At 48.9% G+C, this 17038-nt stretch overlaps 1 protein-coding gene across 5 annotated transcripts in view; it reads right to left on the bottom strand.

Moving 5' to 3' along the window:
• The window catches only part of IMPA2 (inositol monophosphatase 2), a 52834-nt gene that overhangs the window by 6473 nt on the left and 29323 nt on the right, over positions 1-17038 (bottom strand). For all 5 annotated transcript variants that reach the window (XR_006729272.1, XR_006729273.1, XR_006729275.1 and 2 more), the window contains exons 4-7: positions 16558-16603; positions 14580-14688; positions 903-1011; positions 181-332 (exon numbers count right to left, since the gene is read on the bottom strand). Coding sequence is in view for 1 of the 5 variants with exons in the window: in XM_045527798.1 (XP_045383754.1) it covers positions 181-332; positions 903-1011; positions 14580-14688; positions 16558-16603 (416 nt within the window). In the remaining 4 variants the exon portion in view is untranslated. The remainder of the gene's footprint in view (positions 1-180; positions 333-902; positions 1012-14579; positions 14689-16557; positions 16604-17038) is intronic.

Below are 17038 nucleotides of genomic sequence, written 5' to 3'. Positions count from 1 at the left end.
TGGCAGGAAGGCCAGGCTGAGGGGTGGGGTGGCACTGCCTCATGGCACCCTGGCACAGTCTTGTCGGCAGAAACTCTGGAGAAGTGGGGGATTTCAGTGTGACAGGGACCCCCGGAAGCGCCTTGCCCACAGCGTCACCGTCTAGTTTCTGCAGCTGTACCAGGGGACAGGAGGGCTCACCCGAAGTGTCCATCACGATGCCGCCTGCTTCTCTGATGATGACTGTGGCGGCTGCCAGGTCCCAGCAGTGCAGGCCAAACTGGTAGTACGCGTCGGCGGCCCCCGAGGCCAGGTGGCAGAGTGCCAAGGTGGAGCTTCCGATCACTCGGACCCTGCGGGAGAGGGAAGGAGGGCGGCTGCAGGTGGAGGTGGGGTTCTTCACGCAGCGTGTGGCCGACTTCCGTGGTCACCCCTCCTGGCACAGCCTCAGAGCCCCCAAGATGTGGCTAGTGCAGCTATAGACCCGAATTTCTAATTCTCTTGGGCTTGACTGTCAATGTCGTCACAGCACAGACCCGCAGGGAGGAAGAGCCATGAGGCTGGGCCTCAGTCACCATTTAGGAGGCAAATCAGCGCAGCATCCGTCTGAAGCCCGGGCCACTTAGGGAGGACTCTAAGGACACGCGAGGCGCTCTGTCTGAGATCCCTGAGGTCATTTACGCAGATTCTGTAAACACCCATCACAAGGGACACAGGCCCCACAGCCACTGGAGTGTGGCATCGCACAGAGGCCAGACCCACAGCCCAGCTTCCCTGGGCCTGGTGTCACCATGTGGCGCACACGGCCCCCTCCTGCTCCTGCCACACAGGGGTGTCCTCAAAACCCTGGGGCTTTTAGCAAGAGCGTGTGTTTGGAGCCTTCCCCTCTGGCCACAGGTGCTCCCAGAACTGAAAGTCCGTACCCGTGAGCCTTGGCGTGGAGCAGCCGCTCCATGTTGCTCAGGAACAGTTTCAGAGTGGCAGGGTCACGCTTGGGCCCGATTTCCGTCAGAACCAAGGCCTTGGAGAGATCTGCAACAGAAAGAATTCCCAGCATCAGAAAATCAACCAAGCAGTCGGGGTTTGCCCTGAAGCAAACCTCACATGTGAGCCTTTCTTTCCAGAGTAAGGATCATGTCATGAGTGGTTCATGCGTACAGCTTTCTGGTAGCCGTGTCGGAAAGTAAGAACACAGTGAAGAGGAGGGCGGAACCCAGGCTCCGGCTCTACCTCGCCTTCACTCCTGCCAGACCACTTGTTTCAGACGGCTGGCGGGGCAGACTTCTCGGCGCTCTTTGCTGGGATACTTTGTCTTACACAGGTAGCACGAAGACCTTGGAAGGATCTAGAGGCTTATGAAAATCACCATCATTCAATCACAGATAAAACCAAAATGACTCCAAATTGGGAACACCCAATGTTTGGAGGAAAAAAAATGCCTCATTCTCTGACGGCTGTGATCACAAAGACGGAAACACACCCTTGGAGAAAGCGACTTTCAACGACATTGTCTTTGGAAAGGGAAGCTCCGATCCTCTGGACACAGCAGAGGCTGCGCCTGCCATTTCTGGGCCCTCCATGCTCCCACCGCAGGCGGTGTGCTGGGGACACGTTTGCGTGACGGGTGCAACGCTGCCAGCTGCCAGCATGGGTGAGCCAGCTCGGGGCCAGGGACGTGCCTGGGACTCCGTCTCCATCCCTGACTCACCGCTGGGGGACTGGCGTGGTTTGTCCCTGCTTTCCACACATCCAGACATGGCCCAGCCTCGGTCATGTCCCATCAGGCCTCCCTGCTTAGACAGGATGTAGCCAAACCAGATGTGCTTAGATGACAAGACAAAGCCACTCCACAAGGGAGGGAAAAACCGCCTCTGTTAAGCTGTTTCACTCAGGGGCCCAATTTGTGTCACTGTTTCTGAATCATCCTCTTACCTAGGAAATCTCTCAGACAGAACCTGAGACATCCACCTGCCCCTTTGCTTCTATGGGAGCTCTCATTTGACACTGGAACACTTTCTGAAAAGCACCTGGCTCCACGCCAAAGCAGCCTGCCTCCAGGAGGGCTGAGCTGCTCACCGCAGACACACCCAGCACGCAAGCTGGGCCCACGCCTCCTCCTGGGTGTTTGGGCAAGGGCTGCCCTACGGACACCACCCACGGGGCCTCGGTCCTGGTGCTGGCGTCATCACTGCCAGATGTCGTGGACAGGATCCACTTCAGCTTTCCATCGCTCGCCCTCGAAACCCTACCCTTACCTGGCCACAAACGGAGATGGTATTTTTCCAGGGTGAAAAAAGACTTCTTGTGAAGGAAAAGACACCAAGAGGGCCAGGCACGGTGGGCGCTCGACAGTTACTGCACGAGCGAGTGCCTTCCCTCGATGCCGGCACGGAAGGAAGCACTGCCAAGAGCCTCTGTTTTGGTTTGGTTTGTTACATTACTAGTATTTTCAATTCATGGGAGAAATTTTTGAGTTAAAGTAGAATTTTCCTCATACCCAAACACAGCCCAACCTCAGTGCCATCCCGTCAGGCCTCCTTGCACAGGCAGGACGTAGCCAAACCAGGTGTGCTTAGATGACAAGACAAAGCCGCTCCACAAGGGAGGAAAAACCGCCACTGTTAAGCTGTTTTGCTCAGGGGCCCAATTCTGTGTCTCCATTTCCGAATCATCCTCTTACCTAGGAAATCTCTCAGACAGAAACTGAGAGATCCACCTGCCCCTTTGCTTCTACGGGAGCTCTCATTTTATAAGACTCTAATACTATGTACAACACTAACTTTGGGGGGAAATTAATTCTGAATTATAATATTTTAGTTAAAAATGCCCTTTTGAAAGATAATGTATGGTAACTTGGGAGTTCCTGTTAAATGAAGATTAAGAATAGAAACTGGACTCACCAAAGAAGAGAGACATGGCCAGAAACCATATGAAAAGATGCCCCACGTCACGAGGGAGGTGCCAATTAACACAGCAAGGAGACACCACTACACACTGTCAGGGTGCCCCGAGCCCAGAACAGCGCCCACACCAGAGGCTGGCGAGGACGTGGAGCAGCAGGAACCCTCATTCGCTGCAACATAGTACAGCCACTCTGGAAAACTAAACATACTCTTACCACAGGATTCAGCAATGGCGCTCCTTGGTATTCACCCAAAGGAGTTGAAAACTTATGTTTCCTCACAAAAACCTATAAATGAACATTCACAGCAGCTTTATTTATTATTGCCAAAACTTGGAAGCAACCGAGATGTCCTTCAGGAGGTGAATGGTAAACTGCGGTCCATCCAAACAGTGCAATATTGTTCAGTGCTAAAAAGAAATGAGCCATAAGCCATGAAGCCTCGGACGAAACTTCAGTGCATGTTAGCAAGTGCGAGACGCCAGTGTGAAAATTACATACTGTGTGACTCCAGCTGCTGACATTCTGGACAAGGCAAAACTGGAGACAGTGAAAGGATCGGTGGTTGCAGGGGCTGGCGGTGGCGGGGCGGGGAGGAGTGAAGAGGGGAGCACAGGGGAATGTCCGGGGAGTGAAACCAGTCTGAATGACACTGCAGTGGTGGACACACGTCCTTTACACATTTGTCAAAAGAATGTATAACACACCAGGAGTGAGCCTGAGTATAACTATGGGCATGCGGCAATGACGATGTATCAGCACAGGTTCCTCAGTGGAAACAACACACCTGGCTGTGGGGATGCTGATGGTGGGGGAGGCTGCATGGGTGGGAACGTGGGAACTTTCCCTCTGCACCTTCAGCTCAATTTTGCTGTGGATCCGAAAGCAGAAGGAAGAAAGAAGAAAAGAGAAGAAAAGAAAAAACTAGATGGCCTGCATGTTATTTTAGCCAGGAAAATCAAGGAAGGATGAACTGTCCCAGAGGAGGCCATGCAGGGTAAAGGAAGTCTAGTGGCAGTGACATCCTGCCTAAGCCCACCCTATTTCTTTTCTTATTTTCTTGAGACAGGGTCTTGCTCTGTTGCCCAGGCTAGAGTGCAGTGGCATCATCATAGCTACTGCAACCTTGAATTCCTGGGCTCAAGCGATCCTCCTGCCTCAGCCTCCTGAGTAGCTGGGACTATAGGCACATGCCACGACACCCAGCTAATTTTTCTATACTTTGTAGAGATGGAGTCTTGCTATGTTGTCCAGGCTGGTCTCCAACTCCCAGACTCAAGCAATCCTCCCACCTCAGCCTCCCAAAGTGCTGGGATTACAGGTGTAAATCATTGTATCCACCCCCAATCCTATTTCTAATTTACTTCAAATCTTACACACACCCACACGTGTACCCATAGTATTTTTAAAAACATTTTTGTAGGTTACTCTATTACTGTTTTGACATAAAAACATATCGTATACGTCCTTTACCATCAGTACCTTGCTTTTAACAACTACATGCTATTCCATTCACTGCAATAACTGCAGTTTATTTAACCATTGCCCTAGAGATGAACATTTTCCATTTTTCTTATAAACAATTATAAAATAAATATCTGTCCACACAGGTCTGCAGTCATACTGATTTTTTTAAAGATAGATTGATAGCAGTGGGATCTCTGAATCAAAAGGTGTGTGTATTTTAGATTTTGATATAATTTTCCAAACTGCCCTGTGAAAAGCTGCATCAATTTTACACACCTTCCAGCAACCTCGCCAGGGTGTGAGAGATCCTATATTATTTTCACGTCCCCAACAAGTATCCCTTACTGCCAGATATATACTTTAAGAGAGACTTTCTCTGAGAGACAAGATGAAGAGAATGAAGTCTGTACTTACAGGGCGTTCCCTGGCTCCAGTCTTAGTCACCCTGGGAAGATATTAAAGAAGACACTGAAGATCCCCCAGGAACTAGGGGAACAATGAATTTTCATAGGGAGACAAGCACCTACCCCTAACCAGGAACAGAAGATGTGACCACTTGCCAAGGCCTGGCCCAGTCTCTGCACCTGAGGAAGGGCTGACTCAGGGAGAGTACCCCAGAGTTAGGTAGGGGTGAGGGTACACAGGTGGCACGGACCAATGAGGGAGTACAAACCACAACAGCGGGAAATGGTGGTTTGGGGACTTTCCTTCCACCGGGGCATGTGCAGAGGAATGGAGAACCTGTTAGCAGGTAACCTTTCTCCATTAGCACAGCAAAAATCACACCCCTAGTGCCACGAGTCTGGAGCCAGCCATACAGGGACAGAAAATGGGAGGGTACGTGATTCTGGGAATCTCCACCCACTTCCCTGAAAATACATGAATATTCCACCCCAGCTTAACATATTATTAGGGATTAGCATAAAGGACAACCCTAACCCTGGGATGACACTGTTCCCTATTGGCGCAGTCCATTCTCTGCTGACCTTCAGACTGTACTATACTTTCCATACTCTGTCTTTAAACTCAGGGTCTTTTCCACTCACAGGACAGACCTGTTCTCTCTGGAACTTACTTTCGATCTGCAGTGAAAGCTGCTTGTGTGGAAATGCTTCGTGTCTGTCATCACTCCAGCGCAGCCCAGCTTGGGATTCTTCCAAGCAAGGAGCCAAAGGACCAGGACAACATCTCTCTCTAAACCAACCCTGATGCCAGGGCTATTTCACAAAGGGAAGCTGAGTCATGTGGAGGAAACAGCCATCTCTCACAGTTAGCACGCCCTTGTTCTCTTCCAGACGGCACTGCCAGCCCGTGTCACCAATATGAGGTGACCTGCTCATGAGGCGGGTACCAGAGTTAACTCAGGCTGGATGCTGATTTTGTGAAAAAAAAGGAGTTTCTTCCCCATTTTCCAATTTGTGAAAGCGCTGCTGTGCATCCAGCACCTTCTTCTGGCTGCCGTGAATTCAGTCTTTCTTATCCTTGCCTGCGTATTAATATTTTTCCAATGAAATCAAGAACAGAGTAAAGAGGAAGTCTGAGTGTTGCCACCTGTAGGCAAAATGCTTTCTACTGTTTTATGTTTCTTCAGATAAGGGGAAACAGGCAATTTATTATGATCTCCTCTACTTTTGTCTTGTGATTATTTCTGACTGGTTTTCCACAATTACTATAATTTTTGCATTTTTTTTAACCTTTGTCCTATATTTACCACATTTTAGCTCTTAATCAAATACTTATATGCTTTTAATTCAAAATATTCTGTGATTTCATGGGGGGACAGAGTTATTCTATAATGGGTATGGCACATGTTTGAGATAATAAACAACTTGGGAATGCATAGTGGGGATGGCTGCACAGCACTGTGAATGTAGTCACTGCTGCTGAGCAGTGTGCTTACAAACAATTTGAATGGCAAATCTTATATATGTTTTACCATAATAAAAAAAATCTAGTAGATTTTGAAGTAAGGCATCTCTGTATATTCTTTCAGTAAATAGATTTTAGGGTGAAGAAAGGTCTGTGACTTCTGATAGTTTGAAAACCCTTTTACTGGTTGAGCAATACTAGTTAAAATACCCAGAGTATCAACAAGTACTGCTGTCTTAAGAGAAACTTTACAATGGAAAGGTAGGGGAGGAAAGTCATTTGTGTGCACTGAAATAAGTACTACGGAGAAGGGGACAATCATTACTTCTGCAGAGCTGCTGGCCCTGTGACTACTTACACCAGTGCGTTATCCATATGAAAATGAAATTTAACTTCACCTAACTTAAAAACACAGGCACTGGACAGAACAGTCCTGCCAGGGGCTGGGAGAAACTGGGCCTGACTTGGGGGTGGGGGCGGGAAAGCTGCCTTGGTGCTCGCGGGGTGGAGGCCGCACAGCACTGTGAACGGACTAAATGCCACTGCATTGTTCACTTTGAAACAGTTAATTTTAGGTTATTTGACTTTGAACTCAATAAATTATTTTTAAAAAATCCAAGAAATTTTGGGGTAAAGGTACTCTCTAGAATCCTGGCAAAGACATAATTAGAAACCTATGTAACACCCCACAGTTTTTAAACTCTCTCAATTCCATCTGATAAACACAGCAAGTATGAGAGCACAAGACAGCGCACACGACCTACGAAGAGCCGCCCCCCGCGGCTGCACCCGAGCTCCCAGCACAGGCGGGCGGCAGAGCCCGGCTCCGCCTCCGCGCAGGAGGGAGGGGGCAGCGCGGAGTGTCTGCGGGACCCGCGGGCGGGGAATCCTCGAGGGCGCCACCGCGGGCCAACTGAGGGGCTGCGGGCGGGGAAACCTCCAGGGCGCCACCGCCGGCCACCCGAGGGGCTACGGGCGGGGAATCTTCCAGGGCGCCACCGCGGGCCACCCGAGGGGCTGCGGGCGAGTAAAACTCCAGGGCACCACCGCGGGCCACCCGGGGGGGCTGCGGGCGGGGAATCCTCCAGGGCGCCACCGCGGGCCACCCGGGGGGCTGCGGGCGGGGAATCCTCCAGGGCGCCACCGCGGGCCACCCGAGGGGCTGCGGGCGAGTAAAACTCCAGGGCGCCACCGCGGGCCACCCGAGGGGCTGCGGGCGAGTAAAACTCCAGGGCACCACCGCGGGCCACCCGAGGGGCTGCGGGCGGGGAATCCTCCAGGGCGCCACCGCCGGCCACCCGAGGGGCTGCGAGCGGGGAATCCTCCAGGGCGCCACCACGGGCCACCCGAGGGGCTGCGCTGGCGCCGATCCGAGCCGGGGCCCTGGCGGTGCGGACGCGGGGTCTGGCGCGCGGGAGCCGCTGCGCCCTGTGGTCTTCACAGCTGGCTCTTCGGGCCTGTCCTTTCGGGGCAGGACCCAGCACTTGGACAGGAAGAACAGGACAGAGGAAACAGGCTCCAGATTACCATAAAGGTGAGGAACAGAGCCAATTTTTTGAACAAGGCCAATGTTTTGAATACTTCACAAAAGCAACAGAAGAGGGAGCGCCAGAGCCACAAAGCTACGAACGGACTTGAGTCAACCCCTCCCCTGACCCCAAGCTCAGGAACACAAATTTCAACAAACAGTGACTAAAAAGATTCATGGTTGAATCCCATACACAATTATGAGGAGAAAAAAAAGAGTAAGGAGCAGACTAACATGTCTACAGTCAATAAAAGAACACCAGAAAGATCTGTCCACAAACAGACCCGCTTTCTGCGAAAGACATGAATACGTGAGAGGACAACATAACTCAAAATTAGAGGTCACAGAACTTAGGAAAAAGTTAGAAAATAGTTCAGAAAAGAAGACAAACAATGAATAAACACAACAGATCATGCTTTGCAAGAAATTGTAAAGGAGCGTGAAAAGGAGGAAATTTTTAAAAATAAAAAAATTGATGGAAAAGGGTAAAAAGGATACAAGAAAAACTGACGGACAGCACAGGTGAGCAGAGGACACCCGGCACACACACGGGTCCCAGAGGATGAGAAGCAGAGCAACAGAATTTGGAAGTGCAAAAATACTAAACACTATAATTCAAGAAAACTCTTCTGAAATAATGATAAAAAAAAAGACTTGAAATTACATATTGAAAGGGCACACCATGTACCAAGGAAAACTGACTCAGAAGAAACAGCACTGAGATACACTCGGTAAAATTACTCTGCTCTAAAGGAAAAGGAAAAAAAGGGCTTTGGGCATCCAGGAAAACTAAAGTTCCTTATAAGCGAAAGAAAATCAGAGTCTTCAGACTGTCAACCACATGCCTATACCAAAAGACACCGGAGACACTCGACACATTCAGGACAAGAGAATGTGAACCATGGGTTTTGTTACCAGAAAAATGGACTTTCAAATACAAAGGCCACCGACAAACTGTAATGCACACCTAGGAACTCAGGGAACGTTGTTCCCGTGAGCTGAGCCCTTCCTTCCCGAGAAGTCAGCTAGAGCAGGCGTTCTCAAGCTGTGGCCCCTGAGACTCTGTCAGGAGAGTGCGGAGTTAAGACAATTTCGTGTAGTGCTAAGACGCTCTGTGCCTTCCTCGCTGCGGTGACGCTTGCACTGATGACAGAACAGCAGCGAGGGCCGGCTGCCGGGCCTCACCACGGCAGGGCAGGCAGGGCAGGCACCACCCGCAGCCGCCACCCCTGCGCTGTCCTCAACGCTGCTCCACACAGAGTGGGGAAAACGTAGATTTACTTATGAATAACATAAATTATTAACTGCATCAAATCTTGAATCTAAGTAGATGTCTTTTAAATATTCTGTGACGACAAGGGAAGTACACAAAGAGACTTTAGATAAACTATGGTTATTCAGACTTGGGTATTTGGAAGGCATTTTCTTGAAAAAGAAAGAAGTGAGTCCATTACTTTAATTGCCAAGGTTCCAATGATAAAATTCAAGCTTTCAGGTGGAAATTAGAATTTGGGAAAAAGTTTCTACCACTGTAAACTTGACATCTTCAAAGACTTAAAGAATGATGATATTAATGAGCATGACAGTTTTTAGTATTTTATAATGAAGTACATCAACATTAGGAAGAGTTGAAAATCTCAGTGAACCCATTACCCAGTGAACAACGTATGAAGTTACAAAACTATCCGTGGGCAAAAGATCTATTCAAAGTACAGGACATCCCAGTGGATCTCAGTGTGACTAAGAACCAAAAACCCACTGCTATGTGAAATGTCACATTGCAACTAACCTTTAGGAAACCACTACTCACTGAGTTTTGGTCTAGTATCATAGAAGAATATCCTCAATTATCTGAAAAGACAATTAAAATAACTGCTTCCTTTTCCAGCTATGTATCTGTGTGAGGCCAGATTTTCTTCATACATCAAAACAATTTATTACAACAGATTGAATACAGAAGCTGATATGAAAATCCAGTTGTCTTCTATTAAGTCAGACATAAAGAGATTTGGAAAAAATGTAAAGCAATGCCACTCTCCTCCCTGAAATTTTTTTTTGTTTTGGAAAATATGATTATTTTAGGCTGGGCGCAGTGGCTCACGCCTATAATCCTAGCACTCTGGGAGGCCGAGGCAGGAGGATCCTTTGAGCTCATGAGTTTGAGATCAGCCTGAGCAAGAGCAAGACCCCGTCTCTACTAAAATTAGAAAGAAATTATCTGGACAACTAACATATATATAGAAAAAATTAGCCGGGCATGGTGGTGCATGCCTGTAGTCCCAGCTACTCGGGAGGCTGAGGCAGAATCGCTTGAGCCCAGGAGTTTGAGGTTGCTGTGAGCTAGGCTGACGCCACGGCACTCTAGCCCAGGCAACAGAGTGAGACTGTCTCAAAAAAAAAAAAAAAAAGATTATTTTCTATAAAAATATATTATTCATGTTTAAATATTAATCTTTCATTTTAAAAAATAAATTAATAAATATTTTAGAGATTTAAATTTCTAATACATAAATATCAACAGATTTAGCTCTTTGAGGGACTTCAATAATTTTTTTGGAAGTACAAATGGGTTGGTCCTAAGATCAAAAAGTGCACAGAAATCACACAACGAAAACTGCAGATACATCGACATACAGGACCAGTGGGGAGTGTTAAATCTGTATTTACCTGTGGAACCAAGACTGAGTTACGGCCTTAAAGTGAGAGTGGGCACACAACAGCCAGGCGCTCTGCCGGCATGCACACACGACAACCACTCAAGGGTGAGAACAGGGAGAGGGTGTGGCCGGTAGAATACGCTTGCCAAGTGCCTCGTGGTTACTGAGAGGAAAAGGATATCGTGTTTTAAACATACACTGGAGTATGAGAAGAAGTAGTGAAGAAGAGGTTACCGGCTAAGTTCAGTAATCCTGAAAAGAAGGGAGTAGGTATATTCTATAAAAATGTTAATATAAAGGGAATTATAAAAACAAAAGTATAGAAGTCTCTTAACACTAAAAATTCTACCAAAACAAAGAATAAAAGCAAATAAAATAGCTGCTAATTTAAAAAACACTTAACATAGACAATGAAAGGATAAACTATTAAATTTCTTGAACAGTTATCTGTGGGGGAGAGAGAGAGGAGGGTTGGGAGGACAAGGACAGACACCAAACCTCTTTGAATATACTTTATGGATTTGACTTGGGGATGCTGAGCTTAGTTTTACATAATTATCAAATGAAATCAGATTTCCAAAAAGTAATCCTTGTAAGTTAAAAATAAAGTAAGACACACAACTAAATGATCATTCTTAGCAGGTGACAGAATGAGGGAACGTACTGACGGCACATTCTACTGGGAGAGGCACTAAGCACAAAAAGACAAATCAAAGTTAAAAACCCTTCAAACTGTTTTCAGTAATCATTTGTTGACAGTGGGGCTAGCACTGTTAGTTCGAAACTGATAAATGTGTATTGTGGGTTGAAAGCAAACAAGCAACCATGTGACATCATGAATCTGATCATTCCTGGTGTCCCTGTGAACTAGGGGTGTTAGCGCAGGGGACAGCAGACACAGAGTTAAGTAGAAAAGCTAGCACTCACGAATTTCAATCTAAAACATCAGTATAACTCAGATGAATTTTATATTTAAACACCAACTCACTTCCTAGCTCTGTCCACTGAAAAGGCCTAGCAACAAAGACTGACCCTTTGGGAGCAATCAGTCTCCCAAAACCCAGACTGTGGCCTTAGAAGGCCATTTTCCAAAAACTGAGACAATTGGAAATTTGAACACTGACTGGAGATTTGATGGTTTCAGGAATGAATAATTTTTGGCAGGGAGAACACTGGTGTTGTGATTACGTTTTTAAAAGAACAGTCTGTACGTTTGGAGCTATGATACATCCTGACATCCTCGCTAGCGAGTCACCTGATGCCTGGGGTTTGTGTCGGGGGGCGGGGGGTGGCTGGGAGTTACCCGGGAATGTTGCTGCTGCCGCGTCACATTTTCTGCCTGCTTCCTGTCTGAAATTTCGCAGGGTAGAATCTGAAGAAAAAACTCCTAATGAAATTCTGGCCTTCATCTAGTCCTTTACCCCTACACGGTGTAGTTATTTTCTGTTTTTCAATTTGTGAGCCGACAGCATTCCAGAAAGGCATAATGGGAATAAAAAAGGAGGCCAAGGGAAGCAGAGACAGGATTAGAAGTGGTGGTTTTAACAGCTGTGTCCTCCAGAAACACAGCCTAATTCTAACAGCGGGTCTCGACCTGACTGGCTTTGTGCAATGACTTCTGTTTCTTCTGGATAATGGCTGTCACTTTTGGACTCTATGTACCTGGTGTCACGCTGGGTGCTTTATGTATAATATATAACTGTATTTCATCCTCACAGTTATTCTTGGCATCATCATCCGCATTTTAAATAAGGACTGAGGTTCGGAAAGGTTAACCTACTTGCTCAAGTTCAAGTTGCCCTAGAAGGTGGCACAATCAGGACCTGAAATCAGGTCTGCACGGTGCCTAAAGATGCTGCTGCTACACAGAGTCTACTCTGTCATCTCCTACTGAAATCCAGTAACTCATAAAAAAGAAAATGACCAGGGTTCAAAGTAACTCACTGCACTTCATCTGCCATAATTTTTAAAAAGCTGCCAATGAGCTTTGGAACAGAAGCACTCTGGAGCGAGGTGGGAGCCACGGCACAGCAGTGTGCAGAGGGGAGGTGACCACAAGACTGGGCCATGTATGCCACAGGGATGGGAGCTGCTTTCATTCTACCAAGTCACCAGGTGCCTCCTGGGGGCCGGACAGAGTGGTGACCAGGCAAGGCCCCTGCCCGGGGGCTCGGGCGAGCTGTGCTTGCAGCAGCAGGCCTCACTGGGGTGTGAGCTGCAGCGCATGGCTGAGCTGCGCAGGCGGCCAACCAGGAAGCTGGGTGTGTGTGAATAGAGCTCAGTGTTACAATCCAACGAAATATAGAGCAAAGTTCACCCAAGCATGTTTAATAACACGCTTCCTCACCACCGTGTTACACAATTAGGCTTGAGTGGGTGCCTCCCAGCGTGCAGAGCTGTAATTAACGCTGCATTTTACACAGCCAAACAAAACACTCCCAGAGCGGGAGAAGCGGGCGGGCTCTCTGGGTTCAGAAGCATGAACGGCCAGGCCGCCCTGCCGGCTCCCTCGGAGGCCCCTGTGCGTTCTCCCTTCCAATGCTCTGGGTGCGCTCGGACTCTAGTGGCTCTGCAGCAGCAGCTTGTCCTCTCCACTGTCCCCACCCCTCCTTCACTCGTCCTTCACAGGGTGGCGGGCCGTCTCCTAACAGCTGATCTGCCCCAGCCCGCCACTGCGCAGCGGCTCACGCGACACCCTGACTCCTCTCACTGCCTTTGGGGCCGTCTGGGCACAGGCGTCAGCCAGAGAGGGACAAATGGCAGAATAAAGAGAGACGACGCAGGAAGGGCGCTAGGAAAGGCATTTTAAAAAGAGGCTGGACATGGCGGGTGTGGGGGACATGACCTTCAGCAGTGGGACGTGACCGGGGGTGGGGGGACATGACGTCCAGCTCCAGAAACAGGCGAGGTGGAAATTAGCAGGAACTGCGCTTTCTACCTTCTCAAACCCAACATGGATACTAAGGAGCTTTTAAAGACTTCTCATCCAGTTGCTTCTAGTCTGGGACTCTTCCTTTTATTTCTGTCTGGCATTTTTCCGTCCCCTACAGCAGCAGTCCCTAACCTTTTTGGCACCAGGGACCATTTCATGGAAGACATTTTTACACGCACGGGGTGGGGAGGAGGGGCACGCGGCAGAGCTCAGCAGCCCCGTCCCTGACAGGCACGGACCGGGACCCGTCTGCATCCCAGGGCTTGGGGACCACAGCTCTACAGGACATACCTATCTCACAATGCAATAAAATAGCACTGGTTTAATCAACATGGGAGAAAGGCCAAGGAAAGTCAGTGGGAACCCTGAGTGGGCCTGCTGCTCGTGACAGGCGCTGCACACAGTGCGGGCAGTGCGGGTGCAACGGGAGCCCCTTCTCTCTAATCATCTATCAGTCGGTCTACCTTCTATCTATCACTCTATCATCTAGCTATCATCTAGCTAGCTAGCTACATATTTTTGAGACAGGGTCTCACTCTCTCACCCTGGCTAGAGTGCACTGGCATCATCACAGCTCACTGCACCCTCGAACTCCTGGGCTCCGGTGAGCCTCAGCCCCCCAAAGCACTGGGATTACAGGTGTGCGCCACTGCGCATGGCCAGCGGCCCCTTCCTGAGAGCTGCGGGATGTCCTTGAGGTTCTGCTCTAAGGAAATCAGGGCAGGCCACAGCCACAGGGTCCAAGGTGCATGGAAACACCACTTGTTTATGGAACTCACTCCCAAGGCTGCTGCTTCTCACAGAAACTGAAGCCAAATGCTGTTAGTCTAAAGCCAGGGAGCCACAGACTGCACCTGGGTAACGTCACCTGGGTGACATCAGGACCACTGAGGTGCACCTGGGCACCTGAGGGCTAGAGCATGCTTCTGCCTGTCCTTGGCCCTGCATTGCTCACCCAGTCCTGCCAGACCAATCCTAACTGTGACCAGAGTCCTCTCTGCCTTAAGGATGAAGGACGTGAGTGGGGAACAGAATGAGACTATTTAAAGCTCCTGGCCATGTTACCAAACACATCAAGATACAGAACTGGCTCGACTTCCGTCCGTCAGGGACATGATGTCCCTAAGAAGAGATGAAAGCATCAGCGGGAGATTTCCACCACCATCCCATGTGACGGTGACTTTGGCATTTTCCATTCACACGCCTCCATCAGAATGACCTGAGATGAGCCTCGCGAAGCCCCACCTGTCTCTCTGGAGACCTGGAGCCGCTGGCTGTTACAGAAGGCGCCCCGGCCTCGCCGGCCCGTGTACAGTCGCTCCTCCGTGCAGTGGTAAATCACCCCGAACTCAAGCTGCGGGTGCAGAGGCAGGACAGAAAACAAACGTAGTTCACTCATTTGACACGGAAAAAACACAGTGATTGAAAGATGAAGGCTGCTCTAGGCGTTAAGACGAACGCAGTATGATGAGACAGAAATTACCTTTCAAAAAGGAACTGAAAAAAAAATCAGTGTCTAGATTTAAAACTAGACCTGGACATGAAAAAAAGCTTTCTTTTGTTAAATAACTATATTTTAAAATATATTAAGACTAATAACTATATTAAAAATTAACAATCATAATCATACATTAGTCACCAAAAGTTATTGAAAAAGTTTAATTCTTTAGAAAGATCTTTTTTACTGGAAAAAAAAGGCTACTTGTGACTCCAAACCCCATAAGACATCCTCAAAATTGCTGATGTGTGAAGAATGAAGACATCTGAAAACCCAAGGGCAGCCCGGGAAAGACAGAAACGACACACCAAGCCGTGGCCTTCGTCCCTGCAGGGCAGAGCACTATGCAGCCTTGCTGCTGTAAGTGGTGACAAGGTCAGACGCCACCGTCCCAACAAGAAACAGCAAAATGAAGGGGTCAGTGTGAAAACAATGCAGCCGCCTACCCTCGGGCCTTTGTTACCTTTCCTCTTCCTACTTTTCACGACTCAGGATTAACAAGAGCATGCTTGGCGCGGGTGTCGGCCAAGTGTCCATCTCTCTGGAAAATGAAGACTCAGGCCAGATGCCTTAGGAAAGCCTTGGCTGGCCCTGGGGTGAGCTGAACCGATGGAGGCCCCGACCTACAGAAAACGGGCTGGTTTCTGGGAGGGGGTCATTCAGGCTGAGAGCCGGCAGCTTTCTAGCGATACTTAATCATCCTCCTCCCTTCCCAGGGCCCTGGCTTTAAAGGGCTCTGCAAATCCAGGTCAATCCTAGAATTGTGCTGGTCTCTGAGGGCCTGGAAGGGGACCCAGGCCTGGGAGAAGGGGGAGTACCTCCCCGTTCAGTCACTGGGAACAGAACAGACACAGCGACCCACAGATGGGCTGAGGCCCCGGCCAGCCTTCCCAGCAGCCCCTCCCCCTGGTCACTGGGAAGATCTTGGTCACAAACATCAATTGTCTCCCTAAAGTAGGGCTCAGCTTCCCACACTCACAGGGCTTCCTGACACTTAGCAAAGAAACAAGTCAGTAATTAAGTCCTTACCCAGATTTCAATATTAAAATTCTTACTTATCTTTGACTTACGTATTCTGAGATAGGTATAAACTTCTCTCAGTGCCCACGCTAGGGAATATATACTGAGACCGAGGATTAGCATGAACAAATGCTGTTCTGAAGGAGGGTCACGCTGGGGAGACCCACTCAAATAAAACTGTTTTCACTACAGAGAAACGAAGGCTCTTCTAAGTGTTGCTGCTTGAATTGGCTAATAAAGCTTAAGCCTCAGCCCCATGTGTTCCACGCAGGCCCCGTGACATTGGAGTTCAGAAGGTCTATGGGAACCTTGGAAGAGCCACGTTCTCATACTAACAGCCAGAGGAAGATAAAGAATTAATAGAATATTGGGATTAAAAACATTCTCCAAAAATACGAGCTCCTTTTTGTTGTGACTAGATCACACGCTCTAGGGGTCAGATGGAGACTGACTCGGACCGAGGCTAACCCAGAACTTCCACTTCCATGGCAGCATCATGGGAAGACCACGCAGAGGCCAGGGCCAGCCTCCTGTGGGGTGAGGGCTGGCCCTACACCTGCACACCCCCAAACCGGTTCGTGCTTGTTTACTTTCTCAGATTTGGGAACCAGACTTGGATCTACCAGGACAGACAGCAAAACAACCAGCAGCTGAAGTGGGAAGGAAGGACGAGGGCCCTCGGGGACCCTGGGCCACACTGCCTACCTCTTGGTGAACAGCAAAGCCAATGCTGACTGCCACGGTGGGGAACCTGGAAAGGAAAACAGAACAGTTTACATCCTGAAATAGGAACACCAGCTCTCAGGAGCCTGCGTGTGCTGTGCAGCTCATCCAGGGCACACAAGGACCTTTCTACACTCTGGGTGGGTTGGTTTTTAAAAAAACGACTTCCCATTGTTTCACTAACTGCTTCCAAGACAAACAGACTTAGCTGATCATGTGGTAAGACAGATAACCTTGAAAGTCACATGAGGCTGATGCAATAAAACAATGACCCTCTGATACCCAATTTGGATTTGAATAATCAGTTTCCTGGTTCTCAGAGACCCAAAGCGACAGCAGAGTCCTCCCAAAAGGTCAGGCCCCTGGACCAGGTGGGGCATGGGGTGCCTGGAAGGTGCCACAGCCTCCCCATGGGGTTGATTCTGAGCCACAGGACACATCGGCACCACCTACACCCTGTCCC

Source organism: Lemur catta, chromosome 16 (genome assembly GCF_020740605.2).
Source record: "Lemur catta isolate mLemCat1 chromosome 16, mLemCat1.pri, whole genome shotgun sequence".
In the NCBI taxonomy this organism is placed as follows: domain Eukaryota; kingdom Metazoa; phylum Chordata; class Mammalia; order Primates; family Lemuridae; genus Lemur; species Lemur catta.
The sequence above is the reverse complement of the archived record's forward strand: the minus strand, read 5'-3'. Positions and strand labels throughout refer to the sequence as shown.